General features: G+C 43.1%; 1 protein-coding gene across 1 annotated transcript in view; it reads right to left on the bottom strand.

The window, feature by feature from the left end:
* Positions 1–25,843, bottom strand: part of USP10 (ubiquitin specific peptidase 10) — a 49,658-nt gene extending 23,815 nt beyond the window's left edge. Inside the window, exons 1-3 of the mRNA XM_071567176.1 lie at positions 25,722–25,843; positions 6,876–6,944; positions 3,495–3,540 (exon numbers count right to left, since the gene is read on the bottom strand). Coding sequence (XP_071423277.1) covers positions 3,495–3,540; positions 6,876–6,944; positions 25,722–25,742 — 136 coding nt within the window. The 5' untranslated portion in view covers positions 25,743–25,843. The remainder of the gene's footprint in view (positions 1–3,494; positions 3,541–6,875; positions 6,945–25,721) is intronic.
* Positions 25,844–26,234: the final 391 nt, after the last annotated feature.

Below are 26,234 nucleotides of genomic sequence, written 5' to 3'. Positions count from 1 at the left end.
TTTCAAGTAAGAGATCACAGACTATTCTGAGTTGGAAGGGACCCACAAGGATCATCAAGTCCAACTCTTAAGTCAATGGCCCACACAGGGGATTGAACCCATGACCTTGGCATTATACAATCAAGTTTTAACCAACTGAGCTCATCTCAGAGTCCCCAGACTCAATAATATGAGGCAGATTTATTGTTTCCACACAACAAAAAAAAAGAAAAAAAACAAGGAACAGTTCCCAGGGAAAAGAAGTTATTCATACATCTAAGGAAATAATCCTATGGGAAGACAGAATCTAGTGGGGAATGTTTTGCTATTTGACTGTCAACAGAACAGTTTTGAAACTCTACCACTACTTTCTAGAAAAGTCTGCTGACAAACATTTCAGTTTTAAAAATACATGTGGAAACCAACAAGAATCTACAGGGAATATATTTTTCCATATCACATGAAGATTAACAAACATTTAATGTGTGTTGAGCTCTGAATTACACCTGCAATACCAACATAATATGGACGAATGACAATAATACTGATGTTAATTGCTTTTCTGCTTTGCTCTAGTAACCTAAATAAATGAGAAGTAAACATATCAATTTCAACCTTGCTGCCAGTCAGCCTAAGAGAGGCTTTTTCAAAATAAAAAAGGGTAAAAACTCTCCAAACACATCTGGTTTCTCTAAAGCATCTTAACAAGACTGAATGTTGAACTTCAAATTCCAAATTCCCTTCACCTCTCCCCACCAGAAAGCCTTTTCTAACACCCTGCCTGCCTGTCTGCCATTCAGCAGCCACTTGTGCAATCTCTGAGGAGCCATCACCACCCAAGAGAGGGCTGAAGTTTCTTTTGATAAAGCCCAGGGAGGTGGGAGCTGCTGCCTGACACCCAGAGAGGGGAGGGAAGGGACGGGAATCACCTCCTGCCCCGGGGCTGGCCTGGCCCTGCACTCACAGCTCCACACCAGCCACAGCTTCACTCACTTGCCAATGCAAAGCTTAGGAGGGTTTAAAAGATACGGACACAATTCCACAATAAAACTATTCCTCATTAGTTCATCTGCTTGGGCAGCAACTTGTTATATCAAGCACGAACCAAGGGCTGGTTCTTTACCCTTTGTTACAACAGCACAAAGCACAAGCAACAACTGGTAACCAACACTTAATACTCCTCCAACCTCGATAATGAATTACTGGGCATAATTCAAACCCTTATCAGTTCAAATCATCTGTGAGTTCTCTTCCAAAATCCCAGTTAAAAAAACTGTAATTGCTTCAAAACAAAGACTGTGGTTTCCCTGCATGGGAGAGTCAAGTCTCCCACAGCCCAAAGGGAAAGTTGTCACCTCTGCACTCCTCTCCTGCTCCTCCCTCTCCAGCACTTGGTTATCCAAAGCTAATCTAGCAAAAAATAATCCATGTGAGCTTTTTATTTCTAATGCTGGTGAATTTATCAACTTATCATACACTAAACAATCACGAGGGGGGCAAGTGGGGAGCAGAAAACAAAACACATCCCTTACAGTTATGGCACAAAGAACAGCAGAGGCTGAAATCCTGCCAAAAGCAGAACTGATATTCCAGGATTTAACACAAATTAGGAAGTTACTGCTAAGGGATTGCTTTACACCTTCCAGCAGGACTAGAATAATAAATACCAGTAGCTACTGTATAGTTAGTCTAGGGAAGGACTGGCAGAATCTCATTTGCTGTAAGATTGTGTTGAGTTCATTTGAGAAAATAGGAGAGGTAATTTTTCCTATTTGTTTTGACTTTCCACTTTGCTTCAGGGCATCTTTGTTTCAATGCAGTTCACAGCTCTGTTCCTGAATGGACTGAAACAGCTCTATCTGTCATGCACAACTTGGAATGCATATTGAAACAAGGAGCAACAGATGCTCCAGGGCCAGTCTCCATCCAACACCAAAATCTGTGAACACACAGCACTAATTAGTCTGAAGAGAAGTCTGCACATTAGAGCTTCAGCCATGACTTGAGTACTCCTAGTGAGTATTAACAGAGATTCTATTTCTGTAAGTTAAACACTGAAGATAAGAATAGAAAAAAACTAGACTACAGGGAGTGACAACATGGTAAGTGTGTGTCATCTTACAAATATTCTGCATAAGCAAACATTGCAGTTTGGTTTCCACAGCTTCTTATGCAGCCATCACAGGGATAATGTGCATGCAACAGTACAGTGCAAGCTTGTTAAAGACACTTTTCAAGCAAAACCTAATGTGCTGTGTCATTACCTAATCTTGGGGCTGGGAGGGGTTCTCTCAAGGTCTAGGAATGATCTGAAATTATTTGTACAAACCAACTTTCTGTGTGATTTACCAACATTAAAATCTCAGTCTGAAAGAACAAAACTCAAATCCATATAGACAAAGCAATAGGTGACTGGACACCCCTGTCACCAACAGACAATTCACACATTATGGTCTTTTTAAAGAACCTTTCTAACTCCTGCTTAAAACTACTCAGGGTCCTAAAACTGCTCTTGTGCTAAATAAAGCTCCTGAATTTTCACAAGTGTTGCCCAGCTGTGCTCAAACAGGATCCTTCCTTATGACTGGCTACCTTGTTTATCTTTAAATGCAAGGCCAAAATCTCAAGCATAGTGATCAGGTGTTCTTACACATTTATGTGTATTTTGGGTCTCTTTTTTGAGTACTTTTGAGAAATGTCCAGTCAGACACCTGCACTACTTTGAAGGAGATCTGAGCTCATTCTCATACACATCTGGGTAAGTCTCAGCTTCCTTGCTCTCCTCTGGTTCAGGGAAAAACACAAACACTAATTCACCTGCTGCTTAAAATACTGTGAAAGCTGGGTTTAAAAACTGCACAGAGAGATGATCCCCTGGGAACTCCCACCTAACTATCCATTCCTTGTACCTGTGGAGAAAGGCCAGGCTGGGATTGAGGCAGAGTAGACGTGTGAGTGTTGCAGGTTTAAAATGGGAACTCTGTAATGTATTTTTACATCAAGAGTCACACTTTCATCAAAAGAGAGAAAAGAAAAGGGATTCTCCAGAAAAACAGCTGAGCCAGACAGAAACAAGAGTTAAAGGGAACACAGAACAGAGCAATGCCTGCAGAGGAGTCTTCAGGTTGCAACTGCCAGAAAATGCTCTTTGCTGAACACACAAGTTATTTATTCACCAGTATTGAAGTTCAGCAGCTTCAGTCTCCCACATTTTCACACCTACATTGTACAATGTCTCACCAAGACATCAAGACTGTGTGGCAGCACAATCAAGGAGGAATGGGCATATCCACTGTAATTAGCTGAAGCTCAATGCAGTATTTTCCAAACCCCTGCCAGATGTCATTCAATAAAGGAGTTTAAAAAACAACCTTCCTAATAAAAGCCTGGATGCTTGCTGAGCAAGTTTCAATGATTATACTTAAAGAGAGGTTGCAGTAAATCTAAGGAAAGTGTCACAACCTTTAAGTTTGGAAAGAACAAAAATCTGGATTTCTTACCATCATGAAACTTACCTGTGGATTTAATACCACATGAAACTGTTTCATTGTATGGGGGGAGCTGTACAAAAAAGAAATGAAACTTATTTAAAGGCAAAGCAAATCTATAAACATTTGATATCAGTTTCATTTGAAATATCTGAATCCTTTAAAAGTAACATCATTATTAAGTTTGATTTTCAGAGTATGTCTTGAACTTATGCTTCTATATTTATCAAATCCCACTCTGCAGCTTCGGGCATCCTTGCAGATTACCACAATTACTGAAAGATAAAGATTATCTTGGTTACACACCACAGGCTCATCAACCTCTCCAGCAATTCCTCTCACAGCATCAGGGTCTTTCTTCACTGAGAGTAACTCACCACGATTTTAGGATGAGGAACATATTCTCTGTTTAGACAAAAAATGGAGACAGGCCAAAACACCTGGGGAAGGATGAAACACATTTTTGCACAGAGGACACTCACACCTAAACCTTTGGACTCTCAACCTGGTTCAGCTATAGTGTGGCTCTGGAAATGCTTCAGCAGAGGTACATTCTTACATTTAGCAGCACAGCACAGAGTTTCTATAGGGACTGTAAGCACATGTGGTATCAATGGTGGCATCTGGGTGATGGCAGAGCCCTGGTGGGAAGTTCCTGGTGCCCCCTCACCTGCCCTACACTCCCTGAGCAGCTGGGAGCCTTCTGTGCTGCGGGAAGGGGCGGGCAGGGCTGCCCTGCCTTCCAGCGGCTCCGGGAGAACAGCGCGACTGGCTCTGCATGGGAGACAAAACACTGAGTGCTCAGAGCAACTCACGACACTTTGCCACAGAGTAACTCTAATGCTGTAACAAAGAGTTCTCTATCAAGCCTTCGACTCTCTAAAGCTGCAGGTACTCACACACTGCCTTCCTAATGCACTGCAGACAACGGTGCATCACAGGTAGCAAGAAAATATTCCTAAATTCCATTATAAAAAGTCCATAGGAAGAACACATGCTGTAGATCCATTCATAAATTACAGTGTATCTTAATATAACATCTTTTCAGGTCAAAAGTGAGAAACAATGGTCAGAAAGAGGCTCCAGACTGTTTAGAGGATACTATCCATAATAATTTTGAACATGGGTTCAACAGGATTTAGGGTTAATAGCTAAAAAAAATTATTCTTAATATCTACAGCCAACAGTTTATGATAAACTTTGTAATTTTTGGTTTTATCCATTTCAAAGATTCAAAGGTCTTTAGAAAATAGGAAGTTTAAAAAAAAAAAAGTTGTCAGCCTCTTGGTCTCTACATATCCAATTAATCAACCTACATAACCAATTAATCAAATTACAGCAAACAGCTTATGATAAACTTTGTAATTTTTGGTTTTATTCAATTCAAAGATTTAAAAGCCTTCAGAAAATAGGAAGTATAAAAAAAAGTTATCAGCCTCTTGGTCTCCTACATATCCAATTAATCAACTGCACCTTTGGGAAGAAGAGGTTTCTGAACTGACTTGTTCCACCTGAACCCCCTCAGTCAACAGGTGTCTGACATGTATTAAAAATGTCACATGTAAAAGGGACATTCCAGACAACCTTTGGCTTTAACCAGTCCCTTGGCTCAGGCCCCCTTCAGTCTGTAGGAGAAGGACCCTGGGGACACCAGCAGGTGCTGGCCCTGCCATCAGCATGAGGTGTCAGACATTCTGCACTGTTATCACCTCTGTCCTGTCCTGCTTGAATTTCATCATCTTTTTCAGACCAATTTCCTCTGAAATATCTGCACAGAGTAAAACTAATAAGCATCATTTTTATTTCATCATCCAGATAATTAAAACATTGAACTGAACCAGATCAAGGGCAAACTTAAGGGCCATCCTTCAACACAGTTCTTTATTCTGACAGCCAACCAGGTGCACCTGAGACAGTCAGGAAATGAATTAAGATTAGTTCTAATGCTGTGGGTTCATGTTTCCTCAACATACTTTTTGAGAACAGCTTTGCAGAAGTCAAAATATGACATTTTTATCTTCCCCAACATTAGAACAGCTGATGGAGGGCACTTAAGGTGACACTACATGGGATGCAAACGTCACTGCTGAGGTTGCATTTCTGGTGGGAAACCGGAATCATCACAACTCTTGTTACCTACAGATCTTCCTGCACTGCCTCCCACCTACCAGAGAAAGCTCAAAGCTCTCTCTAAAGGCAAGGAAAAACCACCTTTTCCTTTCTAAACCTCCCTCACTCCCCACCCCACTGCCTTCATGCCCTTTTATTGTTTAGCAGTATTACACTAATTAACCGTGGAAAATTAAGCTACGGAAACTAAGTCGCATAAACAATGGTCTGCAAACTGTGACAAAAGGATTTCCCCCATCCACGGCTCAAGTGCTCATTTCCTCTGTGTGGAGAGGGGAGGATGGAAGGAAGCAGGACTGAAATGTCTGAATGGAAATGTCTGGAGGAAACACATGGAAACTGGCCTAGAGGAAAACGATTTTTTCAAGTCTGGAGATGAGGACAATGGGATAATACTCTGACCCACGAAGGAAAACGGTTTCATCATCCTCTCCCAAGAACTGCAGAGAGTAAGAGCCTACAATATACCCGAGTTTGTAATGAACTCGAACACTGAGACAACTGTTTCCACTCTGTGGTTCTCACTGACACTGTAATTGGTTCATTATTGCTGCATTTCTCAGACCTCACACACAGCACTGAGGGGCAGCACTGCTCCCCCTGCCCAAAAATGTGGGAATCTGAAATCCAGCTTACAGCAAAGTCTTGGTAATGCTCAACTTGAAGATAAGCTGTCTCCTGCCTTAACATAAGAAAAGAGTCTAGAATGAATGTTATCAGATTGTGTTGTAATCCCCTGCTGTCTTCCCTCCATAAATTCCTGAAATTACCATAACCCTTCCTACCTATTAGCATGTGTCTCCCTGAAACCTTAAAAAGTGGTCAGGTGTTCAATAAAGTATTCCAGTTTTCTTCCCCATAGCTGGGATCGTGTAGTTTTTGACCGTCTCACAAAAATACCAACAGTCTCTGGCTCCAAAAGGCTCCCAAGACTGAGCAGCCCCCACCTTACCACCAGGAACACTGCTGAGAAGTTTCCTCCATAGCCACCCCTTAACAAAAGCCACCAAAGCTGAGCTAACAGGGCTGGAAAACTGTCACCATCCCATCACCAGTGTCAGCTACTCCAGCTCTGAAAGCAGAGGGTGGGATAACTAATTCATCTCTAAAAGTTGACTTAACACCCACATACATGGAAAAAAGATCAGGATCTCCAGTTTGTAAATTAGCAAGTTAAGGGAACGATAAAATATTAATTGTATTGTTATATTTCAAATTCACACAAAGAGATGTAGCTTTAAAATGTTATTTCTAAAAGAAGTTTAAAGCAGATCTTACCTCAACTGAGCATCGTGGAGTCACAAAGAACTGATTAAATTCATCAGGGCTGAATTCCCCAAAAATATACTAAAAATAAAAGAGAAGGATCTTTGTTAAAGAAGGATTTATATTCGATACAACTAATAAATTCATAATAAAATTTATTAAGATACACTGCAACTTCAAAAGGACCAGTGTGTTGGGAATGAGAAACTCCACCTCTTTGTATCCCAGTACTTTAAGTTCTAAAATGGTTTACAAAGCCCTTTCCTCACGATTTCCACTCAGGTAATCACAGCACAAACTGCACCTCAGACCAAACCAATACGTAGGGTGAGGAGTGGCATCAGTTCATACCAGCCCCAGGCAGGAGCTGGTTTGCCTTCTAAAGCAACTCCTCACAACAGAAAAACACCAAGAATTCCTGCTCCAGAGTTCTGCTAAACTGATGAGTTACACAAGACCAACAGTCCCTGGGTGCACAAGCACAGAACAGAAACTGCTGGAGTGTAGGAAAACACACCAAACCACCACTGATTTTGCTCCTCCTGTGCCAGACCACCCCAACAAACCTAAGATAAAAAACATTTTTTCCCACTATTATCTTCCTGCAGCCTTTTGGATATTTTGCATTTATATTTCTCTGAAAAAGATAAGACCACGAGATAAAAAATACATTAAAATGTATTTTAAAATGTACATTAAAAAATCTATTTCACTGAGTGCCATGATCTGGTAAAGGGGGTGGAGTTGGACCAAGGGTTGGACTTGACGATCTTGCAGGTCTTTTCCAACCCAATCCATTCTATGGTTCTATGAACACAGAAGATTCCCAATGGAAAAGGCCTGGCATGCTGGCATTTCCCAGCACCTGGGAGTTTCTCTGAACTTCCACCCCCAACTGTAATTCCCTGAACAGCATCTGAACATTCAGGACAGCACAGAGATATCAGGCCAGAAAGAAGTTGAACAGTAAGTTGAACAAACTGACAATTCAGATAAAGAGGACTGGAAAATACCACACTTGGCACATGGAAGGACATCCACTGTGAGAGCCACTGCTCAGGCTGGTCCAGCCCATTCCAGCCCCACCCCCTTTATTTTCAGTGAGCTCTGATGCTCCTTCCAGAGAATTCTTTGCTCTCCTCTACCCTCCCACCAGAAAAAAGATTTTTTGGCAGGTTCAAGTCTTGCCTGTGGTAAATCCTTAACTTCAAGACACAATTAACTAGATGGGAGTTGAACAACAGAATAGTTATTAAAATCTGGACTATCATCTCTCCTGAACTGCAGAATCCAAGCCCAGGATTCTCCTCAGACTTTAGGTGGTCTGTTCCAATGAACTCACGTTCTTGGGGTTTACACAACTCAGACATCCCCATCCATAAACTCCAAAGCTGAACTTAAAGCCAAATTCCACAGCAAGCACAAAACACAGTTTTCTTACACAAAAAGTGATTTATACACGTACACTTTTATGTCTGGCAAATTTGATTTTAAAACCCCTTAGTGTTTAAAAAAATATTAATATAATCTGGTTTAGACTGCAAACAATTCCAACAGTCAAAACAAACTGGAACATCTGTGATACAAAGAGTGAAGCACAGTTAAACATTTCATGTTTGAAAAACTCTTCCTACAGCCAATTGCAAACCACCAAGTGAGAAAGTCCAACACCCAAATCCAGCACATCCCTAAATTGTACCCCAGTGGCTTCACAGTTCTTGGCATGGGACTTTAGCTTGGTTTACACTCTCACTATAACCATTTTTATTCAGCAACATATGAAATTAAATTTATCATATTCCAACTACACACCTAAGAAAAACACTTGCTGAATTATCACCACATTTTAGGAGGTATTTTTGATGCAGTCATGCAACAGAAAGAAACCAATAATCTCAATTTTAGACTATTAAAAGCTACAGAAATCCAACTCTAATTCCTCCATGTAACAACATAATACCAGCCTTTTAATTGACCAAGATTTTTAAGCAAAGTATCACAGGTCTGGTACTTCTTTCTGAGCACTGCACTACTGACTCAAAATTAAAAGGTTTTCCTGCACCTGAAGTGCCTGAGTAGGAAGCAATTTTAACTGGGATTTTATAAAAGCAACACACCTTTACAAGAAATAATCTCATTATCAGCATGAGTTTTTGGGGTCCTACCTTGTACTCCTGAAATTATTCCACCTAACCTCAAAACCTCAAAGGCAGCTTTTTCCCCACACAGACAAATAAAATCTAATACTTGGAACAATCAAAGCTTTAATTAGATTATTTACACAACTTACACAAGCTACTCACCATCAGCATGAATTTACTCTATAAATAACACTTAAACACAGAGATACATCAGCACATGCTAAAACTTTGCCAAACCAGTCTCAGATGATTCCAATTCCAATTTTAATACATTTTCAAGTGTGCATTTGCCTAAGAACAAACACCCATTAGGGCTACACGGAATTGAAGCCTTTAAATGCCAAACTAACCTGCTCTAAAGCTCTAAATTGTGTGTGATGCTGCTCTGAGGCCCCAGTGGTGGGTCTAAAGGGACTGCCCAAGCTCCAAGAGCAGTGGGATGCACAGCCCAGGTGAGCCCTGGAGCAGGTTGTGCTCAGGGCTAAGCTGCTTGGCTGGGCTGGGCTGGGCCTGGCACGTCAGGGCAGCACCAAGGGCAGGCAGGGCAGGGCACGTGGGCACAGCCCAGCCAGCAACACCCAGGCCTGGTTCCACCACACTAACACAAACTATTTGTGGCAACGTACAAACTCAAAATAATCAAAAATAGTAGCAGTGAAAAGCTGAGGTTTAATTAAGAGATCTACACGAATTTCATTTTGAGACAAAATGAAAAAAAATCGAGCTTTCTCCAGGCAAAGAACACTGGTTAGAATTCAATTGCTTGTTTCAAAAATTGATTTTGATTTATGGCCTCAGACAAAAATGCAGCTGCTTGAAAAGCATGTTAAACAGGAGTCAATGGTGTCAGTGTTCACTCACACAGGAGAGCAGAAAGCAAGCTCAAAGGATTCAGCTTCACACCAAGACTAGATCTGGAAGGAAAACTCCAAGACTCCAATCAATACTGGGGGAAAGTTCTGACAATTCCCAACTGTGACATTACCCCCAGACTTACTTTTAAAGACATGTAATCCCTAAGAGGCTTAATTCACAGTCAAATGTGACCTCCCTCTCCTTCTCAATCCATCTCCACATCCTCTCTAACAGCTCTCCTGTCCTGGCTCCTGGGAAGGAATCCTCTCTCCCTTTTTTTGGAGCACGTACTTCACGCTGCTCCTGCTCCTGCCCAGATTATCCAACCCTGCAGAGCAACCACTGGCCTTGCATTCAGGGTATTCCAGGGTCCCTTGAGATCCTGCAGCCTGGTGAGCTGCATTTCTGCCACAGACCAAGAGCAGTATCAAAACACCACACAAATCTCAATGATCTTCCATCTGCAGGTGTGTAAGAAAATTGGATGGAAAATAATAACTTCCTGTGGGGTGGGTGGAGGTGTGTGGAAGGAATGAGGCTTTGTGGAATTCTTGGAGTGGGGGATTCATGGGACAACAACTCTACCTTTGCTACCTTTCCACTTTCTTGTCAGTGTTACCAAATTCCTCCTTTGGGATGGAAAAACAGAAGAGCAAACCCCAAAGGTACTGATGGATCCATCCCATTCTGCCATTCCCAGGTATAACACAATTCAACCATTTACCAGAGATGCCACTAAAATTACCATGATTTAACTAAACTTCAGTTAACACAGACCAACATAATAAAATGCATGATCAAAAATTTATGGGTTTGCATCTGGTATCTTCCATATTGAGGTTTAACAAACAATGTGACTTTAAAAAGACAAATATTCACAAGGGTCGATTTCCTCCCTGGTTTTTAATAAGTTCTGAACTTTTGGAGTTTTCAGATGTGGATGTCTCTTCTTGCAGATGTCACACCTGTGAGACCATGGATGAAAATAAAAGCAAATAACACTTGAATAAACCTTAAGACTGAGATGGCAATAGGTGGATTGGTACAATAACATACCCCAATGTGTCCTTCCAGACACTGACACAACCACAGCCAATACATAAAATAAAAATGGTTTTAAAGAGTGAAAGCAAAATTAAATACTTTGTGTCATTCTGAAATGGTGTCTCTTCACATGAAGCTGCTGGTGACATGGATGCTCCAGTGCTTCAGATTTATTTGCCTTATTCCCACTGATCAGGATTTTGCAATTAAAGTTTGGGCCCCGAATGCAAAACATTCTCATACAGCTCTGGGGAGTACAAAAAAGAACTAAGTACAACTCCATTCCTGAAAACAACTGAAAGAAGCAGATCCAACTGTAGTTCTACTCTGCTTCCTGTGTGACTGAAGGGAGGACACCAAAAACCTGTATCTTTGCTTCCTTCTTAAAGAGGCTCAAATTGTGAGACTAGAGTATTATATAAATAGAGTATTAAATAAATAGAGGGGTTTTTTAAAGTATAACACATTTGCAATTTATTCATGCTGAGAATATTGAATGAATGAGACTATGAAAGCTGGTGCAGTGTTTCCAACTCACCACTGAGCTGCTGTCACCAATTTCTGTGTCCAGTCTGACACCCTGCAAGGAATCAGGTTTCCCTGTATCCAGCACCCCTTTAAACCACTCATGTTAAACACCTCTCTCAGAGCAGCACCCCAAATCCTGCTGACTGTCAGTCACTGGGGTTCCCAGTCACAACAGAACTGGAATCAGTTTCCAACTTAATCTCTAATATGATTACAAGTGTAACATCCAGCTGCACTCCAGCAGAGCCTGCACCACTTGGAACAAATCATTTCATCAATGCCATCACCTTTACATCTTCAAGACACCAACTGCTGCTAGACTGTAACATAAATTACATAAAATAAATTAACCAAACAAATCTCCACAATAAATGAGGGGCTGGAGCGGGGCCAGAGAAGAGCAACGAGGCTGGAGAAGGGACTGGAGCACAAGTGCTGTGGGGAGAGGCTGAGGGAGCTGGGGGTGTTCAGCCTGGAGAAGAGGAGGCTCAGAGGTGACCTCAGCACTGTCTGGAACTGCCTGAAGGAAGTTCTGGCCAGGTGGGGGTTGGTCTCTTCTCCCAGGCAACCAACAGTAGAACAAGAGGGCAGGGGCTGGAGCTCTGCCAGGGCAGGTTTAGGTTGGATATCAGAAAGAAATTCTTTACAGAGTGCTCAGGCATTGGAATGGGCTGTCCAGAGAGGGGGTGGGTTCTCCAACCCTGGAGGTTTCTAAGGTGAGACTGGACGTGGCACTGAGTGCCATGATCTGGTAATCAAAGTGGGGTTGGATTAAGGGTTGGACTTGATGATCTTGGAGGTCTCTTCCAACCCAACTGATTCTATTCTATTCTAATCTGTTCTATTCTATTCCATTCCATATTTTGTTTTCGACCACACAGGAACTGAAGTAAAAGCACTTTTATATTTGTGCAGTAACTCTGATCACCATAACAGACCAAGCAGCATCTTAACCATGCAGACAAAAAAAGCTGCAGCAACACAAGTAATTCCAAGAAGGGGGAAAAAGACCCTGAAAGATTAAAATGCCTGACCTGCAGACTCTCTCCATGTTGACTGTTTTTTGCTGTGGTCTCCTTAATCACTCAAAAAAATGAGTGCTAATGTTACCCTCCTGCCTGTAATGAATCTCACTGGTGTTCCAGTCTGGCAATAGGAACATTGTCCTGGAGGAATAAAAGCAGGATGAGTACGTGTTCCACAGCTGCCTGTCCTAGAAAAATGGGTAGAAATAGCACTGCTGATGCATCTCCCTCCTGGCATCACCTGTGCTGCAAGAAAGATGGGAAAATGAACTGTCAACTTGTGCTTTCAAGAAGCATTAACGTGGCTTTCATCTGCTACCCAACAGCCTCAGATCTTCCAGTCAAATTAGTTGAGGCTGCAAATACTCCCACTTCAACTGCTTTTCCACAAACGAGTTAAAAATAAGCTTTTACAGTTGAATTGGTCCTTGCCACCTCTCAGTATCTTAAGCAGAAGTCCAAACAAGTCAAACTAGTTCCCATATGAACAGATGAAATAGGTGATGTGTAGCCTAAGTCAGACAATCTGGGCTTAAATTCTTACAGCTCTGGGGGACAGGCTGGAGTGAAGGGAGAAAAGGAACCATTCAACAGAAGTGTATTTTCTGGCAAGGAAAAAAGGGCACATGCATATGACTGCACTTGGGTTTTATTAGCAGAGAAAACACTCTCATATTACTCATCCCAGCAGCAAACCTGGCATTGCTTCCTCATCCTCTACTTCCCTCCCATTTTCTCAAGGTTTATCAATTATTTTTATGGGAAGTTTAGGAAAATGCAGCCCTCCCTCAGGTTCTCCTTCCCTCTGAGCAGAGATCCATTCAAGTCTTGCCACACAAACGATTACTTAACCAGATACAAGATTTTCCAAGCTCCCAAATCTCAAGAAACTCATTGCTAAAATGCTTTAAAAAGCACAGGCAAAACTGTGAAACTGAAAAACAGGTTTGTTGTTCGGGCTTTTTTCAGGTTCTGAATTTGCAACCAAGATCCCACAACCAGGAGCTCTGAGCACCCACTGGCCATGCATTTACAACTCTACCACAGAGGAGTATTTTAGGCAAATCACTTTCTGAAAAAACCCCTTTCATGAAACAATTAAGTCCACTTTTACAAATACAAATGTATGGAAATGAAGCTGTACTTTAAGGTGGAGCAGTTGCATATTAAAGCTTTTAATAGATGAAAATGCAACGAATCATGAGCAAAGCCTCAGTACAGCTTCCAGTCCTTTATCATCAGCCTGCAGCATAAAACTAGAACATTAACACATCTGCACAGTGCCTGGGGAAAGATCAGAGCCAGGTAAATGTAGGTCAGCTGAGCCCGAGAGTCAGTGCAACTCTGCCTGCCCACCACTTAAGGTATCAAAGGCTCAAAAATACAGTGCATGACAACACCACTCCTTTTTTCCCCCACCAATTCAGGGGTTTTTTGGGTGTTATTACAGAATTCTTACAGCTGAAGAAGTTACACATTTTCTGCACATGAATTAATCTGAGGGGGATTTATTCCATTATGGGAGAAAAAAAAAAAAGACTGATCATTCTCTAAAAGTCCTTTTCTGATCAGAAGAAAAACCAGTTCCCAGGCAGAGCAGCAGCTGAGGCACTACTGGAAGGGCAGGTTTGGCCCTCCAGCCTGATCTTATCACCCTGAGGGTACAGAACATTCACCCTGAATATTGTAACTCAAATACTCAAAGAAGGATGTGCTCTTTTTCATCAATTATATAACATATTTTAAATCAGAGCAACAAACTGAACGACAACCATACAAAAACCTGCCAAAACATGAGGCAATTTCTTACACCCAAACAAATTCTGTTTATGTACACTCATCTTTCTGTTACCAAAAACGAGGTGCCTGTTGGCATCCTGCCACCTCAAACAGCAGCTGCCACGAAGCACATCCAGCCCAAGGAAGTTGCCTATAAAATGATCAACATAATCAGCAGGGGGGAGAAAAGGTAGAATAAAACCCAACCCATCACCTTGCACAGTCCCCACTTTTCTTGTTCCAGGAATACTCCTGATCTTCAGTTCTGAATTCCAGAATTGGTCCAACACCAGTGGCCAAGGCTCTCCATTCACACCCTCCAAGAGTCTGAAAACACCAGTTTCATAACTCAGCAAACACATTTACCTCAAGCTCTTCAGGCTCCTCATGCACTGAACTAGTTATTGAGTTTACTGTGCAAATTGTAAACTCTCTCTATAATGAAGAACAAAAACAATTAAGACCTGAATTATTCTGCTTTACTACAGCATGATAAGCTCTGAGGAGGGAGAACTTGGAAGTTACTCAAGAACACAGCCAGTTTAACCACTATTTTATTACAGGTGGGGCAGGCAAAACAATCCCTTAGTAATTTTATCTAATACTTCCCAGCAGAAAACTCTTGGTGGTTTTTTTTTCCTCTCTCTGCCAAACTAAAATCATTAGAGCTGCAATGTTCAGTGCCAGATACCTACAGTGGGACAAACCTGTATGAACATAGCCCTAAAATCAGTTCTGCATTGCTTTGGCCACATTAAATTCCAGATTGCCCTTGGACACCTCCTGGCTGTCCACTCAAGCTGCAGATAACGCTGCATAAATCCACATTTTACTGAATCTTTATTCAGCAGACATGCTGGCAACTCAGATCCTGAAGGACTCTTTTCCACAAGCTTCTCTCAGTTCCTCCAGGTGAAGAGCAGCACATGGAGCTTCCCTTGCCATGCACACACAGCCTGAGGTATCCAGGAGCCAGCACATTCCTATCCCAGCTAGGCAGGATGCTCTGGGCTACTGGAACAAAGGCTTTCCTGGAATGGCTTCCAGCTCACAGAGGTGCCTGGCAGTGCCCTGGCAGAGCAAAGCCCTTCCTCTGTGCTTACTATACCTGAATTTACCTCACAGGCTCTGCTTTTATCCTTCAAATCCACGGTTTAAAGAAGTAAAACTAATAGATCTGGACATGGATGAGGTTATTAAAAGGGAAAAGAGAGAAGCAGAGCTCTAGGAAGAAAGTGCAAGCACGTGAGTTTTAAGAAATTAAACAGGTTTAAATATAGGCACATTTTAAGTAGTTCAAGAATATTACAGTTGGCTTGATGAGGGCGAAGATGAGGAACAAGAATCAGATGAGGAGCTGACACAGGATCTGAAGTTATTGGTAGACAGCAAAGGAATAAAAGAACTGGTCAGTGCCTGTCAGCCCATCCTGCCCTCCAAAAGCTGAACTATCAACCAAAATTCTGGAATCATGTAATCTTTCTACTGTTGTCAGGAATCTCTTCACTTAGAGAGGATGTATCTCATATTGTCTCTCTTGTGAGCTGCTCCATGTGGACACTCTTTCCAAGAAGCTGGAAGTGCCAACCTTGCAAATACAGTGTCCAACATCCAAGGTGGCACCATATTAAGACACTTAAATTACACTGAAATGACGTTTCTACAGCCAAGGAATCAAAAGCAAAGCTGCACAGAAATTCAGGCTGTTTGTATCTTTATTTGTTTCCCATAGGTTTGTGCATGTTCAGCATTTTCTTTGCTTATTCCCACTCTCCACATCTTCACAGAGGACCAACATCTCACAGGATCAATAGAGACCCATCCCGGGGAATGATTCCACCCTGGGCAGGAAGGAAATTGCTGTTCCAGTTTGTCAAACAAGTTGAAAAATCCACTGGAACAACCTGGGAAATGAATGCACAGGCTCTGAATGACTGTAGCCAAATGCTGTGGAAAATTAAAACCTATCCCTGAGAGCAGCACGGCAGACGAGTCACCCACACAAGGCTTTTCACAAGCAATTACTCAGGGCAGGATTTGAGACTGCTAAGATTAGGTGAGGTAAAAATGACCTATCTGGACTCCCTCCTGACAAGGAACACAGATTAGCACCTTGGGAAGGCAGCTGAGCCCCTTACCCAGGACTGGCACACCTCCTTTGAAGGTCTAACTTCACATCTCAACCCTAAAGTTTTGAAGTGTTGAATGCACAGGATCGAGATTTAACCTAAAAAGTTTAGTATTCACCTAAACATGGTGCAAAGTCCTATCAAAGCCATGTTGGCCAGGAAGAGAGAATGAAAAAAGTCAATGCAAAAGGTAATGATACCCAGAGCTTGTCCAGGGGTGACACAATCAGCAGTGACAGTAAAACACTGCCTGGTCATTACAAACACACACCACCTGCTCCATTCACCAAGGCCACACAGGTTTTATTTGCCTTTTTGTTTGGCTGGATTCACAACCCCACCTCTTTCCCTGTGCCAGATCTGGCACACACAGAATGATCAGTGAGATGCTTAACACTCAAACTGAGGAAAAAACGATCCAGATAATTACCAGCATAAAGCAGAAGATTCAAGTGGCCAGGAACAAGAAGGAATGAGACTTTCTCCTTTTCAAGTTGTGACCTGCCCACAGTCAGTTATAATCTCAAAGACAAACAGCCAAAAATAAACCAGAGAACTTGTGAAAAACACAGTGATTGCTAAATGAGTCAAGGGAATCACAGAAATGAAACACAACCAGCACTACATAATAAAGTCTCTGATATTTTAAGATCTGTATCTGCTGAAGTTTAGGAGCAATTCTACAGTGGTTGTTTCCTCCCTGAAGGAACTCCAAGCCCTCCCAGCACTTCACCAGGTGACACCCGTGTGTGCTGGATGTCCCTGGGGACACCATCCAAAGTCCTGATTCCCAGGGAATTCTCAGCCATTCATCTCCTCTACCAGCACAACGTGTGGCAAAGTGGCAGGTGGAAACCTGGGAGGATCTGGCAAAGCTCTCGACAGCAACTTTGTATTTAGAAGGGGTACGGAAGTTAAAATGAGAACTGGGACACCACACGACGCCACCGCCCCCTGAGATCATTTTAGAGCTTAAGGATCTGCAACACAATTTGATGTAGATGCAAGATCACTGTTAGAACAAGGGCACAGATTAATGCACTGCTGCCACCACACCCAGAGAGTAAACATATTAAACACTCATATTTTTAAGTGACAGCATTAAAAACTAGGTATGAATACAGCAGTAGCTTCACTGCACGGTAACAGTGACAATTGTAACACTTGTTTTTACATAGCTCATTTCAAAAGACTTAACACTGATAGTGCTGCTACTTCATGCCCTCCCCTGGACAAGATCTCCCATTAGCATCCAGATTAGTTTTGCAATATGAATGAACAGAATGCAGAACAGAGCACTGAAGGTAATTCTCAACATATTTACAGTCCCAAAGACTGAAATTTTCTTGTTTTCTGAGGGAGAAAAAGGGGCTAAACCAGAGTATATGGACAAACTGTTACTGATAAAGCCCACAAGGCTCTGCAATCAGAGTACACAGACAGCTCCATCCATAGAATCATAGAATGGATTGGGTTGGAAAACACCTCCAAGATCATCAAGTCCAACCCTTGATCCAACTCCACTGTGATCACCAGCCCAGGGCACTCTGGTGATCACAGTGGGGTTGGATCAAGACATGGTGGATTCTCACTCAGTGCCACATCCATAGAATCACAGAATTATAGAATGGATTGGGTTGGAAAAGACCTCCGAGACCACCAAGTCCAACCCTTGGGCCAACTCCAGTCCCTTTACCAGATCATGGCACTCAGTGCCATGGCCAAGCTCAGGTTCAAAACCTCCAGGGATGGGGAATCCACCCCCTCTCTGGGCAGCCCATTCCAATGCCTGAGCACTCTCTCTGCAAAGAAGTTTTTTCTGCTCTCCAACTTCAATTTCCCCTGGCAGAGCTTGAGCCCATCGTGCCCCCTTGTCCTATTGCTGAGTGCCTGGGAGAAGAGACCAACCCCCACCTGGCCAGAACTTCCCTTCAGGCAGTTCCAGACAGTGCTGAGGTCACCTCTGAGCCTCCTCTTCTCCAGGCTAAACACCCCCAGCTCCCTCAGCCTCTCCCCACAGGAGTCTGCAACTCCAGCACCTCTTCCATCCTCTCCATCACCCACTGATGGTTTTTGGAGACCTCCACAAAAGGAGCAGCAAATTACAATCTAGCCCATGACACTGACAAGGCTGAACAAACCACACCCTCACATTTCAGCACACTGGGAATTTATAATACCTTCCACTCTCAAACAGCACCAATCTAGGCAGCTTTTGGAAGAACACGCTTCTCATGGGGGTGTAGTCTGCCTCCTCTGGTCCCAAATCTAATTAAAACATCTTGCAGATCATAAAGACATTCCATAAATGTGATGAGTTACTCACACAATTGTTCAAAATGGCTGTTTTGCAAATAAGACAGAAAATACCAACTGAACTAGAAAAAACAAACTGATTCCAGTTTCAAGCTAGTGATGTCTGACATTACCAAATATTGCTGGCTACTCAGTAAACACAATGAATGTGCTGGACACTCACACTTGGGGCTGACCAATGAGCAGTTGTTCACTAATTGTAAGCAGTTTGGTTTTAAAAATGTTGTCATAAAATAAATAAATTTAAAGCACAAACACAAAAAAATTCATGTGCAAAACAAATGGCTAAAAAGCACCTTTCATATTGTTTTTTTTTCTAGTGCTACAATTTTGGGCTACAAACATCTGTGAGGAATTCAGACCAACTATCAAGTCATATTCCCATGACAATGCTCTACGTGCATGTGCTACACAGCTCAGCCCCCCCATGGAGCACTGTGGGGAATGAGGGATCCCTCTGGCCCAGGGCAACTCCTGGCCATGGGCACCAAACCAGGGGCACAGAGGGGAGAGGGGAGAGAATGTGCCCAGCTGCCCCTCCTGCATCGATCCAGGGGTGAACACTGAGGAGAACTCAGGGAAAGCTCCATTTTATGGATGTAATTACACTACAGCTGGAAGTCATATTGGCCTTAATGTGACAACCATTAGTGCTAAGTGTAATACATGCCCACTATCTTTATTGCCCCCAGTGCAGGAAACTCAGAGCTGTGGCAACACCTGCAATGCCATCCCAGCATCTGCTGTTTCTGCTCACTTGGACTCGCAGCAAACAAGAGTGGCCACCACAGCTCAGGGCTGTGCCTGGATTAAGGTGAAGATCAAAAGACTGAGAACACAAACCTGTTGTCATGAGCACACTCTGCAGCTTTATTTCTCCTGCCCTGAAAGCTTGACTGCTCCTCTTTCACACCCTCGTGGTTCTGCTGCACTTACATTTTGTGTCGCTTGCAATGCCAGGATGGTGATTTTATGTCTCTCATTCCTGCTGGCTCTGAAAGCACAGGCACAGCATAAACCCTTTTTTGGATGTCCCAGGTTCTGTCAGGGAGGTCTCACTACCTGTGATTCAAGCAAGCTTAAACTCCTTGTGAAGGTCTGTGGTCAGAGGCTTCAGCTGAGAAGAAAGGGAGTGTTGGAAATCACCCAAGTAAGTTGTCTTTGACTTTTTTCCAACTTTGTGTCCAGCAACTACAGTGCTCCACAGAAATTTTCAAGCAGAGGCAGCTTTGGGTTTGTATCCCAAAGGCAGGAGAGGAACAGCAAGTGAGGTTTTTCCATGCTTTAGGACATTAAAGTGCCATTTCTTGCTTTCTTGGGTAACAGCTATTATTGGAGCCCATATGATTTAATGGATAGACTGAAGGAGACTGGAACTCAAGAGAACTTGATTCTTTTTGCACTTCAGCTGTTTCTTGTGCTGACAATGACTCCTTTTCTCTCTGCTTGATTTCCCTCTCCTTTTATCATCCTTACATCTAAAATGACAAGGCCATCCCATACTTTGTACCAGTACAGCCTCATTTTCAACCAAACAGCCTCCTAAGTAACATGATCCACAATCATTATCTGAACACAAGTAATTTAATTGCCTGTTCCTCCCATCACACAAAGACACTGAATATTTTCCATGTCCCTCTCCATCCAGCCCAATTCCTGCACCAAGAACCAAAGGGATTAACAGTATCCTTGATGGTACCACGTTGCTGTACCACCTACAAAGGCATCCCTCACACAAGCCAAAATATTTCCACACCAAAAGCTGCCCTCACTTCTTTGTATGAATGATACATGACTTCTGTATTTGAAGTTACAGCAGCAAACGCTCTGCCAGCCTGCAACATTCATGGAGAAAAATGAGGCAGGCTACCTGTGAATCACCACAACAGGCTCTGAAAGTATGGAAAACATGCTCGTTGCACTGAGGGAACAGCTCTGCTGTTTCTGCTGCACACTCAGTGCAATTCAAACAAAATAAGTCTTTCATACACAGAAATCTTTGAAGAAAAGCGACTTTCTTACATGTTTTTTTTAAATGCATCTTTTCACACAGCCTTTAGAGACATGTTCTTCTTTACAGTTTCTTACAGATAGTGCATTTTTCTCTTCCACCTCAAAGCTCAACCTCAACTGGGGTATTTACTTTTTTAACAAAGTAAGAAAGTTACAGATCCCCTGAGTGATTTTCCAGTTTGTGTTAACATCACCCTCCATGGAAGCTGATTTTATATCCCTTTCTTTCCTACTATAATTCCAATGCAAATAACATACAATGCTTCTTTTAAAGCTTCCATACATGGTATGAATTCACATACAATATTGTAAGAAGCAAAATTCCCCAAAACTCTCCTGCACATTTTTTTTCCTCCAGCACCAACATCTGTGACTACCACAGAGGATCAAAAAGGCCTTTCTTAATTTTAAGCTCAGGTGCTTTTTCATAAGGTGCATGACTTAAATAAGCCTTACACAAACACTTTGTTAGGGCTACTGTGATTTAAGGTACCCCCTGCCTGACTACAGGTGAAGAAAAACAGACCTTGTAGCACACACTGAAAGATCAATAAATCCTATGCTGGCAAACAAGGAGGAAAAGTTCTTACACATATTTAAAATATCAAGAACATCTGCAAATAAGGGAGGTATTAGAGAGTCAAATACAAAATGAAAAGACTGATGCACATCAAAGTTTTACTCTATTAAAGCATTAATGAATATATTAACATGAGCACCAACATAACAGAATCCTTTAAAGTGTTTCAAAAATAATCATTATTTAGAATACTTAAAACAGTCCTAAATGCATATGCTGAGATTTCATAAATAAAAACAGGGCTCAGAATGCCAATTTTAAACCATCAGACTATTCCATTATGGAATGTCCATACACACACATGGACACACACACTTTTTTTCACCATGAAGCACAGCCCTTTGTTCCCTAATCCCCAGTTGTATGTTTAATGGTCACACATAAAACACTTCCATCAAAAAGAAAAAAAAACGCAGTTCCAGCACGTTTAATTCTTTGGAAATGAACATCTACATTGCTGAAATGGCATTAGAGTGACAAATGACTATAATCCAATGGCCCAAGGCCAGCAACTTCTATTACAACAGATTTGGCTGTTTTGTACGACACAGCATGTTGTGTGTCGAGCACTGAACAGAAAGGAGACTGCTCAGTTTACCTATAAACAAAACCCCACTTAACTTTACAAGTATTTTAACAGCTCCATGAATGGCCAAAGCAGTGTGTCTAAGCAACTGCCTATAAAAACTGGATTTATTAATAGGTAGATGGCTGGATCCATTCTAAAACGTCTCCAGATCAGTGCTATAGTCTACAATGCACAGAAAAAAATAGCAGTGATTCACAAAACCTGTGGGTTTTAGTCTATTTGCAGGCTTCCATATAGCTCCAAATTTAAGTTCTATGTCAGTTTTCCCAGACTTCCTTTTTTTAAGTCAAGCAACCCACATTCACCCACTTTACTCCGTGTGGATTCACCATTCACATTTTAGAAAGGCAAATGAGACCTTCTGGTTACAGAAACTCTCAGATTCAGCCTGAATTTCCCAGATCACACAAGCCCTGAGTAACCACTCACTCCGTGGGCAAAAGGATGGACCCTCCTGAACAGTGAGAGCAGGGCTCAAAAAATAAATAAAAGAATGGGACACAAATTCAGCTTCTCCAGCCCTTTAAAACACGGGACAGCAACTGAACAGCAGCTGCAGCAGAGGATGAACTCCAACACCTCTCTCCAAATCCAACCAAACTGCCCTTTTCCAGAGCCACCTTTCACTCTGTGGTCAGGGTGTCCCACCTATTCTCAGTGTGTTTCCACAATCCACACTGCCCTCTCCCCAGCCACTTCTTTCTCCCTGTAAGGACACTCCAACATCACACACAAAAAACTCATCCAGCTGCAGAACAACCATTTTTTAACATTATTTCTCAGACATCGATTTCCTAATCCCCACAAACATCAGGCAATGCACTGCAAAGGGAGCACAGCACAAATGCCTGCAGACTGCTGCCTTTTTTTTTTTTTTGTTCTTCTAGAAACAGCCCTGGCTTAAGGGAACATCAACCTACACCCTGCCAGGGAACAGCCCTCCAAGCCGGCCATAAAAGAGGCACTTTGCAGTGCAGTGTTTCAGGAGTCGGGTTGCATGCCATGTTCCGAGTTCCAGTTCTTCTGGTTGCCAGACAGACACATCCTGGGTGAGGATGAGCAGCTCAGGAGCTTGTTCAGCTTTTTCCTGCACCCAAACCCGCTTGGTTTCTACCCCAGCCTGGTTTGGGGGCAACGAGGGACGTTTAAAATGGCACCGGGTTCACTTGACACCACGGTAATGGTGGAAGGACAAAACAAGCATAAATGATTCATCCTGCCATGGGATCCTTTCTTCTGCTCAACTTGTTTTCACAGGATTTAGAAATGATGCCTCTGTATTAATTCTTTCTATGAAAAACAATAGAAAAAGGGGCTAAAACAACAGTTTGTACAGTTCGACAGTTTCACTCTTTCCAAACAGGGAAATAGTTTTTCAGCTCTTTTCTTTTTTTCTAAAGAGATTTTTAGATGCCCTTGATGACAAATGGTTTTAACTAGATCAGCTTAACATCTTTAGGGCCATGTAGTGATACAGCAGGTTTACTAAAAGCTCACCTTAAAAAAAGGGACAGATTTTGAATTTGCCCAGCACACACCCAGAAGTCTGACAGCACCACTTAAATATCTCATGAAATGATTATGAAATAATGACATGGAACACAGAGGGACAAACCAGCAATACCTAAACCGTGTTATCCTACACACTCCTGTGCTTGCTGATGAGCTGACCATCCCAAATTAATGCCCCTTAGGAAGCCTTTTATATGAGTGTTTCATGAGTCGTTTGTCACAACGTGCAGACTGACAGGAAACATTCCTGCCCACTGTTACATGAATCTGACTGTGCATTTGGGCTGTAAGAGCAGCATCATTTTCTTGAAGACCTTTATCCCCCTGTGTGACAAAAAATATCTCAATTACTGTACACCCAAATTACAATGACAGGGAAAAATGACACACTTCTTTCTGCCCACAACTCTGCATCATGACAGGAACAGAATGACCCAATAATGTTATTTATCTTGTGCTCAGAGCAGACAACTTGTATCAAAAATCTTATTTTTTTCTACTCATCTGCAACACTATCATTCTAAAATAGAAAAGAAAAATCCTACACTTGATATTATCCCTGAACTTTTCTTCAGGGTTTTCATCCAAAAGAGTCCAAAACATTGTTACTTAAATTGGCATTATATTGTTCTAGAATTTGTACTCACATGAATCCCAGAAAGCATCTAAATAAACTTTGTACACTTGGAAACAAACAAAAAATCCAAAAATACAAAAACGGGCTGTTTAATGACACAAACAAAGCACTGGCTAAAAGATTTCTTGCAGATTTGCTTCCAAAGTTTATATAAATTCACACAGCAATCCTCAGGAGACCCAAATATGTGCATTAACCTATAGAAGGAGTCGATTTAAAATAGCAAATGTTCAAGTTACTACTTCAGATGAATTTACAGTCTAGTTTTAATTTCAGCTCTGCAGAACTTCACTGCCAACTAAACCATCAGCCTGACTTGGTTTTGTTTCAAGGTACACCAACATAATTAATTACAGACACAAAAATGCCCTTAATTCTTCTAAATAAAGAAAAAAATCCGCAATGGGAACCCCAAACTTACCAAACAGGGGAGGGGAAAACGAGGTGTGAAACAGCCCTCGAGCTGGACATTGAATCATTCTGATACACCTGATTGTAATCACCATTCATTAGCATAGTAAAAAAAAAAAAAGTCCAAAACCAGAGTGAGTTTCCTCCACTTTGAAAGCAAAGTTGAAAGATACAAATATTTTCAAACAATTTGTAACAAACTCCAGAAACTGACATGGGCCTCAGACCACCTACGGAAACAAAATCACTCCCCTGCTGCTCTCAAATATAAATAAATGAGGCTGGACATGAAATATCATTATAGTCTTTACTGATTACAAACTTTTCTTTATGGAGAAATCCCTGTCAGTGCCACCAGAGCACAACTTCGTTTGATGTGTACCTGAAATGCCTTCAGGAAAAAAAATACACAATTCTAAAGAAAGCATCACCTTCTTCGAAACAACTTCTGTTTTATGAAGTACATTGTCTGTTACAGAACACAGGGAACCTTGACGAAATTACCTTTAACACCATCAAACTTTCCCAAACTTTATTATTTCCTAAAGTTGCACGAAGTCTTGCAAATAAACACAGGTTTTTCCTGACAGTCCTGCCTTAAACCTTCCTGGGGAGAAAAACCTTAAAGGGAAAAAGAAACAGCGAAGTGAACCCATTCAATCCTTTTGCTCTAAGCACACCCCGGATTAGCCCAGGAACGGAGCTGTAAACTTCCAGCAGAAAAACCACCACGCCTGCAGTTTTTTTTCCCCACTCTGTGCACAAATCCGGGCGGCTCAGCCAGCGGGATCAGGGAATCCGCAGCCCCGTGCGCGGCGATCTTGCAACACTCAGCCCTTTGCACCCCGATGCGCTCGGGCTTTAGCGAGGGTTTGGGCGGGGGGAAGGGGGAGGATTACTTTACAAATCTCCTTATTCCCTTCTCGTTATAGAATCGCTTCTGCCTCTCTCCCCCCTACCCAAAATAAAAACGCGAAGCCGCAGCCACGGGCTCTGTCCGAGCCACCCCCGGGCGCGGGCTCAGCACCGACCCCCACCGTGGTGGCACCGACCCCGGCCCAGGGCCACCCCCCAACCCCCAGACCCCCTCCAGAGTTCCGATTCCACGCGGGAAACGCCGGATCCGCCGCGCCCGCGGCCGCTCCGCACATTCAATGAACGTGCACAATCACCCTGGGCCTACTCCCGGCCACCACGCTCCCCCCCACCGCGGGGCCCGCCCGCCCGCCGGGAGCCCCCGCGCGGGTCGGGGGGGGGCTGTGCGGTTGGGCAGGGTCCGGGCGCGGGGACGGGCGGTACCTGCGCGCCGTGCAGGGCCATGTTGGCCGCGCGTCCCGCGGGCACTCGGCGGTCCCGGCCGCTCACGCCGCCGCCGCCCCCGCCGCCGCCATCTTCTCCCTCGCACGCACCAGCCGGGCGGGCGGGCGCGCGCCCCACCGCGCATGCGCAGGCCCCGCCCGCTCCGCTGCGCGCGCACCGGGCGGGAGCGCCGCGCGCTGTGAGGGGAGAGCGGGGGGAACCGCCCCCTGAGGGACCCGAAATGTACCGAAATGCACCAAAATACCCCACTTGGATCCGGGCAACGCCCGCTGAGGGCACCCGAAATACACCGAAATACCCCACCTGGAACCGACACCGCCCCCTGAGGGACCCGAAATACCCTCCTTGGATCCGGGCACCGCCCGCTGAGGGCACCCGAAATACACCGAAATACACCAAAAACCTCACCTGGAACTGGCTCCGCCCCCTAAAAGCACACGAAATACACCAAAATACCCCACCTGGAACCGGCACCGCCCCCGGGGGCACACG

This window comes from Pithys albifrons, chromosome 12 (assembly GCF_047495875.1).
Source record: "Pithys albifrons albifrons isolate INPA30051 chromosome 12, PitAlb_v1, whole genome shotgun sequence".
NCBI lineage: Eukaryota > Metazoa > Chordata > Aves > Passeriformes > Thamnophilidae > Pithys > Pithys albifrons.
The sequence above is the reverse complement of the archived record's forward strand: the minus strand, read 5'-3'. Positions and strand labels throughout refer to the sequence as shown.